Raw genomic sequence first — 12172 nt, forward strand, 5'->3', positions numbered from 1 at the left:
ACAAGCTGCTTCCCATGCACGTGGCCCTGAACTCCTGGCAAAGGCCAGAGCTGCTGGGCTGCCACGTTGGCTCTTCCGCCCTGCAGCCTCTGGATGGACGCCTTGGCTGGTCCTCCGGGTGGGCTCCTCCCCAGGCGGCTGTGCTCTTCTCCTTGGGGAAGCACTGGCACATGTTGTGGATTTAAATAGTTTACTTTTGGACTCTCGCTGCCCGGCCTGGGCTACTTTCCTCAGCCAGGACCTGGCTTGCGTCCGTCACTGCAGCCGCTTGCTCCTCCAGGAACTCGGCCAACTCCAGGATCTACTTGCTGGGAGTAGGCAGGGCCCAGGATGGGTGGCTGCATGGCAGAGGAGGGACTCATACGATGGAGCTTGCTAGGTGACCCTTATTACCATTATTATTAATGGGACCAGCCTTCCTAGGGACCCAGGAGCACAGCTGGGACTGGGCAGTCCCTGGTGCTCTCACAGGTCTCATGGCTGCCAGGTCCCCCACCAGAATCACCTGAGGGCTTGTTTGAAGTGTCTTCCAAGGCCTATAGCAGCAATCCTCAACCGGGGGTGATTTGGCAGTGTCTGGAGACGTTCCTGGTCATACGTGGAGCTGTGCCACAGGCAGGTGCTACTAAACATCCCACAATGCACAGGGCAGCTCCTCAAAGAGGAGCTCTGTCCCAGAGTCTACCGTTGGGACCGGGCCTGCTGGGAGTCTTCATCTGTGAGAAGCTAGCTGTTCATGCTCCCTGAGCCTGAGGGGCCACCCTGCTGGCCCCAGGAGTCAGCAGGGGCCACCCTGCTGGCCCCACTCCACTCTTGCTTGCGAGGTTGAGCACGTGCTCTTGCCAGGCAGGGCCCCATGCCAAGCACACTGGTGGTGAGAGTGCTGGGCTGACGGTGCTGCAGCTGGAGAGGTGAAGTGCTAGGCAGTGGTAGGGTGGTCCTCCACCGTAGCTCCACCATGAGGGCTGGGCTCCCCACTAGTCCCTGGGGTTCCCTCTGCTGGGCTTTCTGCTCCTTCTGTGACCACCAGTCACCACTGCACTTAAGCTCTAACTCAAAGAAGAGGCCTCATGGGCCCATTGGTGCCTGGCAGTCTGTGCCCAGGAAGTAGCTCCCATGGCATTGACCCCTTGTTACCCGCATGGTGGACACCCACACAGGGCCAAGGCTCTGGAGTCTTGTTGTACTTACTGGTGCTACAGCTGCTGAGGACGTGGCAGAGAGCTGACCTTGGCAAACCATGGAGCCTTAAATCCAAGGTGGCCCCTACTAGGAGGCCCAAATTTCACCATTTGAGAAGCTGAGGCTGGTAACTCACTGCAGTCTGACCTGCCCCCCTTCACAGCTTCTGAGACCTCTTCATAGCCTTTGGTTGCTGGGAGCCTGGGGCCTGCATCCCCCTCCTCCGGACATCCACTTAACTCTCCTGCTGTCGAGAGCAGTTGACTCGGGGAAATGGAAAGGAGGAGTTTGGGAGTCTGAGGGTGGGCTGCTTTAGGCGGCATCCAGCCCTGGTGTGTAACCTTGGACCTCCCCTCCCCTTTGGACCTCAGCCTTTTCATCAGTAAAATGGGAACAATAGTGGCACATCTTAACAGGACTGCAGGTATCCATTGGTCATGTGATAAATGAAGAAGGAGCTCAAGCACAGGATGCTTCAGTGTTGGTGGCTGAGGGGAGGCCGAGGGGAGCGTGCTCCGAGCAGGCCCTGCCCAGGGAGAGCACACAGCTCTGGCTTTACTCTCTCCTGGGTTCTGGGGAGAGAAGCAGTTGCAATAAAGACAGGAGATGCGGTCCCTATCTGCATGGGGCCCTGATGGTGGCCCACGACCCTCCCTGGTCTCCTGATACCCAGTAAGGAGGATGCTTTGAAGATGTGGCCACAAAGATACTGTTTGGGCAGAATTCTTTGTATCTTGGGCAAGCCTTGTAGAAAGGAGCCTGGACGTGACACTGTGGAGTCACCCAAGGGCCCCATGTAGTGCAGGGAGACCACCCTTCACAGACAACTCGAGGCTCACAGAGATGGGGCTTCCCTAGACCTTCCAGGCAGTCTGGTCCTGTTCTTGGCCTTCTCTCAGCTCTGCTGAGAGCCACCTCCTTCCTTCTGGATCTTTCCTGTCCTCTTCCTGCTAGCTGGAACATCTTTCTCCCAGATCTTCATCCAGCCCCCTCAGACTTAAGGTCCCTGGACATCACTTGACATCACTGCCACCGGAGCAGCCCCATTCCTGCTCTGCTGGTGTTCTCTGTCCTCTGTCAGAGACTGTAGCAGCTGCCTCCCCACTTGACCCGGGCTCTCCAGGAGGTGTGCCCACATCATGCCCTACACCCTCAATGAGCATCCACAGCAGGTTTCTATGGGTGTGTCACGGAGAGCCAGCTTAGCAGCTGGGTCCAGGTTCCAGGAGAGTGGGGAGGTTCTGAGGATGTCCGCTGGTGGGGGGCTCCACTCTGTTTCAGAGCAGCTCAGAAATAGCTGGGTTCTGCCTCTGCCACGGTCACAGAGGCTGCGGCCGAGGGAGGGCTCGCCCTGTCTTGCTGGGATTTGCATGTCTAATTGTGTGTCTTATAGCTAAAAAAGAAACCAGTCTCTCTAATTACCTGTCCCCAGCTGTGGGAACTGGGAAGCACGCCCTAAACCCTGACTGGTGGGGCCAACTGGCAGTGCCTCGGCAGGGGGTGGCCCAGGACTCAGGCCGCTGGTTCTTCACGCTTTGCTTATACCCTGCCTTCCTACCCTCATCCCATCGTCTCCTTTTTCAATTTAAATTCAATTAACTGGGCACAACTCTTGACCAAACGAAGGTGGCATCCCTCACCTGCACCACAGACCTGATGAGCTGCCGCCTTCCTTCTGTCCTTTGTTCCCTTATACCAGTGTCAATAAGCTACGTCTGGGGAGCCAGGAGTCCAGGGTTCTGGGCCTCCCTGGGCTGAAATGATCTCTTCCTCTGGGCTTTGGTTTTGTCATTTTATTTTACTCATTTATTTAGTACTAGGATTGAATCCAGGGCCTTGTGCAACCTGAGATTTTGTCATTTTAAAATTGCATTTCTGGCTGGACGTGTGGCACACACCTGTAATTCCAGCCACCCAGGAGGCTAAGGCAGGAGGATTGCAAGTTCAAGGCCAACCTCAGCAACTTAGCAAGGCCTTAAGCAACTTAATGAGACCCTGTCTCAAAATAAAAAGGGCTGGGGATATGGCTCAGCAGTTAAGTGTCCCTGGGTTCAATCTCTGAGCCCATCCATCTCCCCACCCCATCCCCACCCTGCCCCCCAAAAAAAAGAAAAAAGAAAAAAATTTGCATTTCTGAGCCCCATTAGTAGGGTAGGCAGGGGGATGCACACTGGCTTGTTTTTCCTAATAACCATCTTATTACTGAGTTTTCTCCACAGCTCCTCATTTGCTTTTTATTTCACACCTTCGCTCTTTCCAAGCTAGTGAGCTCACTGCGCGCGCGCGCGTGCACACACACACACACACACACACACACACACACACACCCGTCACTGGGGACACATGTTGGGTGCCACTGTGCCTGGCCAACAGTGTTCCAGGCAGGCCGAGTCTATGCAGTGCCATGTGGACATCTCCACTTTTCTCTGTGCACATGGACATTTGTACATGTCACTTAAAAAATGTGGGACGCTTCTGCATTTTGTTTGAACTGCGATGGCTGTCCTTCCCTGTTGGTGAGCAGACCACCACCCTCCTCCCCCTTCTTTCTGGCACTTGCTCACTTGACCCCGTTGAGTGGTCAGTCCCCTGTTGCACATTTGGCTTTTTCCTCAGATGTGAACGTGAACCCTCCATCTGTGGCCACTGGGTCTGATGGGGAGCCTGTGCTGTCCTGGTGGCAGCTGTGGCTTTAGGGCTGTGACCCAGGCCCTGGGCAAAGATGGGCTGGGGTCCAGATGGCTCTGTTGCCCACAGCTCTGGGATTTGGGGTGGGCTGCGGAGCATTGGCGCCTCCCTTTCCTCATGTGAAACTTGGGCCAGGAAGAGTCACCTGTCGTTGGAGTGGGGGGCGGCACAGTAGGCCTCCAGGAAGGGGCCGCCTCTGTGGTATTTATCTTACCTTGCTGTGACCCCGGGGTGGGCCAGGGTGAGGCTGCCGTGGGAATGGTGGCATCTAATAGGCCATTGTTTAGAGTCCTGCGGGAACAGGACAGAGGCCCCACACTAATCCTGTGGCCCTACCCAGGCTCACCTTCCTGCAGAAGGAGGGAACACGCCTGTCACCTGAGCCTGGAAGGTCTCCCTGTGGCTTTCCCAGGCCTGACCTGGCAGGGCTGACAGGAACCACACATGGGCCTGGGGCCTCCTGACCGGGTGTTCCCATGACAGTCTGAGCACTACCTCACCTCCCCTGGCTGTTTGAACAGCCTCCAGCACTGCCCGCAGGGTGGGTGAGGCCTGAGGTCTGCCTGAGCTGGCCACGCCTGCCTCCCTCTCTTCAGGCTTGAGCTCGGCTTCTTCGGCTCTGTTCTGTCTTTGCTCCTCTGCCTCCCTTCTGTGTCTGCTCTCAGCCTCAGCCTAAGCCATAGTCCATGGGGCAAGTAGTCACTTCCAATGAGATCCAGCATCCTCACTGTGACCCTGGAGGTCCAGTAGGACCTCACCCCATTCTCCCTTACCCGTCTCCCTGCTGGCCTCTCTCTAGCTACCTGCTTCTGTGCTTGTTTCTACCTCAGGGCCTTTGTACTTGCTGTTCACACTCACGCCCTCCCTCACTGTGAGCCTTGCTCCAACGTCACTGTCATAAAGGCCATCACCAGCCACCCACCTGAAGTAGCAGCCACTGCCTTGAACTTCTGCCCAGCACCCACCTTCCCTGTACTCTCCTCCCTGTCTCTACCTGACCTACCATATATATTTTTAGGGGTAGGGGAACAGTTCTATTGAGAGACAATCCACACACCATACAATTCACCCATTTAAAGCGCATAACCCAGTGGGGGTTTTTGATTTTGTTTCGGGGGCTGGGGTGAACCCGGGGCCTCAGGCATGCCATTCCCAGCCTGCAGTCCAGTGGTGTTTTTGTTTTTGTTTTTTTGGCACTAGGGATTGAGCCCAGGGGTGCTTAACCACTGAGCCACATCCCCAGCCCTTTTTATTTTTTATTTAGGGCCTCACTAAATTGCTGAGGCTTGTGATCCTCTTGCCTCAGCCTCCTGAGTCTCTGGATTACAGGTATGCGTATGTGTTTTGTTTTGTTTTGTTTTTTTATGCTTCTGGGGACTGAACCCAGGGCCTTGTGCATGCGAGGCAAGCACTCTACCAACTGAGCTGAATCCGTTCTGCTCTGCTCTTGCCGGCGCTGGGCCTCTGGAGGGGGTCACAGCTCTGGGGCACCTGGGTCCTGGAATCGGCTGATAGTGGTCAGGAGAGTTGGGCACGATCACCTGTCTGCACTTTCAGTGGTTTTTAACATTCATAGGTTATGCCGTCATCACTATGTCATTCACAGAACCTTTTCGTCACTCCGTCAAGAAACCCTATGTCCGTTAACTGTCACTCATCTCCCCAACTCTCCCAGCCCTGGCAACCCCCAGTTTCCTCTCTGCCATAGATTTACCCTCTAGGCATCTCACAGAAATGAGACCTTGTGCTGCTGCCCCTGTGTCTGCTCCAGCCATTCACTGTTGATGTTTCCAAGGGTAACAGCGGTGTAGCATGTGACGTGCTTCATTTCTCTTTATTGCCCACTAATATTCCATCATGTGACTGGACCACGAGTTATTTATCTGTTCGCCCACTGATGGCCATCTGGATTGCTTTCCCTTTTTGGCTGCTTTGGCCACTGATGTACAAGTCTTTGTGGACATGGGTTTCATTTCTGTTGCTGTATACCGAGGAGTGGAATTGTTGGATCATTTGGTGACTCTGTGTTCAACCTTTTGAGGAATTATGAGCCAGTTTCCAGATGGACATGGCTGGGTGTCTCAGGGACATAGCAGGGTACTGTGGGCCCCATGAGCCTGTGGGGCCTGCCCACCTGGCTCTCCTGGGCTCTGGGCCTATGAGCCAAGTCCTGGTTCTAGCCCTGCCCCTCTGCCTGTCGGTCTCGGGGCTGTGATCTTGGGTGGGGGCCTTAGTGCCCTCAGAGCAAGCTCGGGGGCTCAGAGGGTGCTTCTCTGCTGTGCTGACTCTCCACCCTCAGGCCCCATCAGGTGGCTAACCTGAGCTCCTCGGGTCACCCAGGGTGCAGAGAGGTCACTTCCTCAGCTGTCTGCTTGGCCATCCGGTTAGGTAGGATGAGCTGATATGGTCTCTCACCCCGCCCCCACCCTTCCACAGCCACCCTTTCCTGAGCACAGGTTCTGCCGGGTGGATGGGATGAGGCCAGGCAGGCTCACGGGCTCCTGCTGCCCCCACAGCAGCTGGCCCAGCTCGGCTCAGCGGCTCCCATCGCTCTGATTCCCCAGTAAAGGGTGCTGGGTCTGCCTGTGTGGCTGTGCTCCTGGGTCTAGGAGGGACTCGGGGGACGGCCAAACCCCAGTCAGTTCCGGGAAGCCGGGGGCCTAGAGCTGGGCGGCTTGTGTTCCGTTCTGCTCTGCTCTTGCCGGCGCTGGGCCTCTGGAGGGGGTCACAGCTCTGGGGCACCTGGGTCCTGGAATTGGCTGATAGTGGTCAGGAGAGTTGGGCACGATCACCTGTCTGCACTCCAGGCAGGCACAGTGACCGTGGCCTTTTTGTTTTGCAGTTGTAGATGAGCAGCCTGCCTCTGTTTTATTTTGATGTGACGTTAATGCTCGAACCCAGGGCCTCACCTGTGCTAGGCAGGAGCTCTGCCACTCAGCTGAGCCCCCGCCCGCGGCCACAGCTTCTCAGTTTTCTGGACAGTGCCAGGCACGCCACATGAGCAGCGGCCCACAGGGGTAGCTGTTGGATGTTGCTGCTGCTGTTACCAGTGGTGAAGAGGGGCTGGAGTCTGGCAGGACCAGGCTGAGGGCCAGTTCACCTGGGGTGTTCCCCTGGCGGAAGCCTGGAAGTCTGATGTGGGCCACGGGAGGTGGCCAGCAGGAGCCTGGCAATTCTTATGAAAATACCGTCACTTGTGATACTTGTGATACGAAGTGGGAAGTCAGGGTTCTCTCCCTCTGCTGGTATAGGCCCCCTAGTGTGGACCCTGCCCAGCTGTCTCACACTCACTGTCTGGCCTGGTCTGCAGGGAGGAGGTACAGGAGAACTGCGTGCGCTGGCGGAAGAGGTTCACCTTCGTGTGTAAGATGAGCGCCAACCCAGCCACGGGCCTGCTGGACCCTTGCGTGTTCCGTGTGTCTGTGCGCAAGGTGAGGCTGGGCTCCGGGGCCCTGGGCCTGGGAACCCAGGGCCGCAGGTGGGGGTGACTTCTCTGGTGGCTTTAGGCCCCTCCCTGACACCCCCTCAAGGGGAAAATGTGGGGACCTGCCTTGCCCTCTTCCTCCCTGGCACACAAATTTGGGGGGATCTGGGGAGACCTGTGAGGTGCCTAGAGTTCCGTTCACCCTGTTGCTTGTGTCTCCCTCCCTGTGTAGGAGCTGAAAGGTGGGAAGGCTTATTCTAAGGTAAGAGGAACTGTGTGAAGGGTGGTGGGATGGGCTGGGGTAGCACTGGATGGGCCTACGAGAAATTTCCAGAAGGATTTCTAGCCCTCTCTCTGCTCCAAACAGGAGACACTCAGCCCTACATGAAATGGAGTTTTTTTTTTTTATGCGTGTGTGTGGGGGGGGGAGGGTACTGGGGATTATACCTAGGGGTGCAAACAACTTGCAGGTTCATAGAATGATCCCCCTCCTCTTTCCTTCTCCACCTCACCACTGGGGGTGGTTAGGATCTTTCTGACCTTTTTCTTTTCTGTTTTTGTGGTGCTGGGGGTGGAACCTGGGGCCTCATGCTTGCTAAGCAAGTGCTTTCTAGCACGGACCTATACTCTCAGACCTTTTGAGGAAAAATATGAAAGAAGTATTTTACATATTGAATAAGTAAAAACACACATTTTATTTAGAGAACTATAAAATGAGTGTCTCTACATGTATTCATGTGCCTGAAAGCAATATGACTTTATAAATACACGAACCCTATAGCTTGGGGTTTTTACTTGCAGTGCATCCTTGTCATCGCAGATTTCTGTGCTTTCTAGTGGCAGCAGCTCCCTTTGCAGGGCTGGCCACAGCTGACTGAGCCAGGCTCAGTCCTGGCATCTGTGTTGTTTTGGGCTCTCACAGACGGTGCACAGCTCAGCCCTGCGTAGTGAAGGCCTTTCTGCTGGGAAAGTGGGAGAAGACGGCTGGCTCTGAATAAGCCTGCTCTGCCCTCAGCCCTTTCTGTGGGAACTTCCTGCCCACCCTCCCGGGTAGGCAGCTCTCAGCTTACCCTCTGTGGCTCTTAGGTGGCCAGCTCAGCAGCAGCAGCCTGGGCTCTGTCATCAGGCAGGAGGGGACGCACTTTTGCCTCGCCTCTCCCCCTGCATGAAGCCTGTGGAAGCTGAGCCACCCGGTTCTCCACCCGCAGAGCTCCAAACCCTGTGGGCTTCCCTGGCACAGAGGACAGGGTGGCTGGAACCAGCTGTGGAAGGAGCTGTTAGAGTGGACATTTCTCCCCTACCGATTTATTTGGGTGAGGACAGCTACCCACCTAGGAAAGAAGCCACCAGCAAACAACCAGGAACATATTGAGGGGTGCTGATGGGATCTCAGCTCGGCAGAAACTGCCCCTCCTTTTGCAGTAGGGTGTCCCCACCACTCAGCAGTGCACCAGTCACTGGGGACGACACAGAGCTTAGAGCAGTGTTGCTGATCAGGCCTAGCTCCTGTACTGTCCCTGCCAGTCATGCCGTGTGTCCCTGATGAAGTCACTTTTGTCCCTGAATTTAGTCTCTTTATCTTTAAAATAGGGGTCCCTCTGTGAGCCAGTGGCAGAGCTGGCTCCAGTGACCTGATTCTGGAGCCTGTGCCTCCAGACACTGCAGTAGACACTTCTATGTAGCTGGTATCCAGTAAATGTCCCCAATAGGCTAGGTTGTCCCTGATGTCCCCAAGCCCTGCACCCTGCACTTCAGCCTCAGTTTCCCCCACAGTCACCAGATGAGGCTCGTGTCTAGCTCATAGCCTCCTGAGCTTCCGGGTTTCCTTCACTCTCTTCCCATCCCTGCTCCTCACTTCCACTCGGCGTTGAGCAGCCCCCATCTGACCCTGGACTCTGCCCACCTGCCCCATTTCCCTGGGGATCCTGCCCACTCCACAGAGGGTCCCTTCCTCTGTTCCAGGCCCCCTCGTGGGGTGCCCCTTCACCCCCCTGCCGAGTTCCCACGGGCCTCCCCTCCTCCCGCTCCCGCTCTCCTGGCAGCTCTCGACAGCACAGCCTTGTTTCCCAGGGAACAATGTGTCTGTGTCACAGACAACAATGTCCTTTCATCTTAGGCGTGCTGGCCTCAGTGCACACTGGGACGCGGCACAAAGGGTGCTTTGTGCCACTCCGGGATGTGAGCTCCTGGCTTTGCCACGTCGGTGCTGCCGACCCAGGGTCCAGTGCCTGGGTGCCAGTTACGCAACAGTTTCTGAGGGCCATGGGGTGGCCCCGGGACTGTGCCTGCCCTCCCCTCCTCCACCTCTGCAAGTTAACCCTTGCGGAGGTCTGCTGCCTGTGCCCACACTCTGCAGCCTCCCACACGCTTCTCTTCCCCTCGCAGCTGGGCTTCGCCGACCTGAACCTAGCTGAGTTTGCGGGCTCAGGCTCCACAGTGCGCTGCTGCCTGCTGGAGGGATATGACACCAAGAACACCCGCCAGGACAACTCCATCCTCAAGGTACCAGGGACCCTGCTGCCTCTCACATCCCTCCCAGGATGGACCTGACTCCCAGCAGAATCCTCCAGAGGGTTATTAAAATACAGGTTCTTGGGGCTGGGTGCAGCTCAGTTGCCTGGTTCCTGCCTGGCATGCATGAGGCCCTGGGCTTAACCCCTAGCCCAGGGATTGGGGCATTATGTGGGCCCTGGGATCAGGACCTCATCTTTGCCATCTGTGGTGGGTGGATGGACCCAGCAGCCTGAGGGTTTGGCAAGCATGTTCACCAAGTCAGCCTTGTGCTGAGTGCTTGCCGCCTCCTACCTCACTACCAGACGGTAGCTGGTTGAAGCCCCAGGTGTGTGCAGGAGGAGGGGAGTCGAAATATAAGTTCCATCATTTGCCCCCTCACAGGAGATCTGGTACTTGACCCCCAAAACATTGCCTGAGGTCTGAGGGGGGCTTGGTGGGAGAGCATTTGCCTAGCCTGCGAAAACATGAGGCACTAGTTTCCATCAGCAAAACACACACACCCACACACCCCAATTTGCCCTGCCTGACTGAGGCAGCCTGGCTCCTGTTGGAGTGTGTGGGGGGGTAGAATCCGTGTCCTGATCCATGTGCACCCGGGAAGCCTGCTCCGACTGCTGGCCGTGTACAGGTCTCCAGTGGCCAGGACAGCTCCCACCCTTTGGGCAGCTGCCTCTTTGGCCTCTTGGGAAGAGAGATGTCTGGATGGCCACTACCAGCACACCTCTTCCTCCCTCTCCACACCTTTCTACCTGGTTGAGAAGACAGGCTCATCATAACCCCACCCCAAGAGCTGACCCAGGAGGAGCCAGCTGCGCCCTGTGCACAACTGGGCATGAGATGGTGGCAGGGTTCCAGAGGTACCAGGAGAAGTCCAGGCTGGCTGTACTGGGGCCAGGCCTTTCAACCTCCCCAGTAGTAAGCCTGTGCACCCTCAGCCAGAACAGGTCAAGGGAGCCTGGGGTCAAGTGGCCTGGGATTCAAGGACATCTCCCCGACATCCCATCTGCAAGGTCTTAGGCAGTCACTTCCCCCAGTCTTTTTTTTTTTTTTTAAACTCGGGGCTTTCGCCTGCTTTATAGGCCACTATGGTGACTGAGCGAACAACCCATAAAAACACTAAGCCCAAGCCAGGTGTGCTGGTATATGCCTGTCATCCCAGTGATGTGGAGGTTGAGACGGGATCACAAGTTCAATGCCAGCACCAGCAACTTAGTGAGACCCTGTCTCAAGATAAGAATTGAAAAGGCCATTGCCTGTCTTTACCCAAGTGGATATTCAGTTCCTAACTGGCTTCATGCTTTACATTCATTGGACTGTCCCAGCTGCCGCCTGCCTGGTGGACCCTGTGAGCATCCCCCAGACCCATGAGGGGCTCTGTGAGACCTCTTCCCACTCCTGTCGTGGTGGGCTGTCCCTCACACAGCTGGGCACTGCAGATGGGTGTGAATGTGGCCTAGCCCTGGAGGAGCTCCGTGTCTGGTCATAATTTAATTTTCATTTTTATTGATGCATTATGGTGTAGTCAGTGGAGGGATTTGTTGTGACACAGTAGTCCCTGTACACAATAGCTAGTCATAATTTAAGATAAGAGGAACCGACTTACACACTCCCTGCAGTGCCCAGCCGAGCGGACCCATCTCGCGGCATCTCCCCACCCGCCAGGCAGGCCTCAGGATCCACTGCGGCCTCCACGCAGGAAACGGGTGCTCGGTGTGGGCAGGTGCTTCGCCGTAGCCCCAGCCGTGCAGGAGGCTGCTGGGCAGCACGGCTGACCCCTCCCCTCTTCCCATAGGTCACCATTGGTATGTTCCTGCTCTCTGGAGACCCCTGCTTCAAGACGTGAGTGCTGGCCTGGCTGTAGGAGGGGTGGGAGCTCAGGGGATGAGGGGACGGGGACTCTTCCCTCCTCCAGGCCCTGAGGCTCCTGTCTCCATCTAATCCTGAGAGGGGGCACCCTGGTCATACCTATCTGTCCTTCCAAGGCCACCCTCCACTGCCAAGTCCATCTCCATCCCGGGCCAGGACTCCTCCCTGCAGCTGACGTGTAAAGGTGGCGGGACCAGCAGCGGTGGCGGCAGCAGCACCAACTCCCTGACAGGGTCCCGGCCCTCCAAGGCCCGACCCACCATCCTGGGTTCAGGTACCGTTTCCCCACCTCCCACCCCTCCCCTACCCAGGACCCAGGCTTTTACCTCAGCAGCGCCCTGGGGGAGACAGCACTGGAAAAGGTTGTGGTGGACGGTGTGTGTCTGCCCTGCTTCCACAGACGGTCTAAGCACCGACTGCGTTGGCCACAGTGCTGGGGCCTGCACCACTAGAGGGCCCTCCAGTTTCAGAGGGAAAATGGGCATTTACCAAACCATA

At 56.5% G+C, this 12172-nt stretch overlaps 1 protein-coding gene across 1 annotated transcript in view; it reads left to right on the top strand.

Moving 5' to 3' along the window:
- EEIG1 (estrogen-induced osteoclastogenesis regulator 1) overlaps nucleotides 1-12172 on the top strand; it is a 32932-nt gene that overhangs the window by 13935 nt on the left and 6825 nt on the right. The window contains exons 2-6 of the mRNA XM_081280874.1: nucleotides 7181-7301; nucleotides 7527-7556; nucleotides 9680-9796; nucleotides 11601-11647; nucleotides 11791-11948. Of these exons, the coding sequence (XP_081137000.1) occupies nucleotides 7181-7301; nucleotides 7527-7556; nucleotides 9680-9796; nucleotides 11601-11647; nucleotides 11791-11948 (473 nt within the window). The remainder of the gene's footprint in view (nucleotides 1-7180; nucleotides 7302-7526; nucleotides 7557-9679; nucleotides 9797-11600; nucleotides 11648-11790; nucleotides 11949-12172) is intronic.

Source organism: Spermophilus citellus (genome assembly GCF_964194105.1).
Source record: "Spermophilus citellus genome assembly, chromosome: 2".
Lineage (NCBI taxonomy): Eukaryota > Metazoa > Chordata > Mammalia > Rodentia > Sciuridae > Spermophilus > Spermophilus citellus.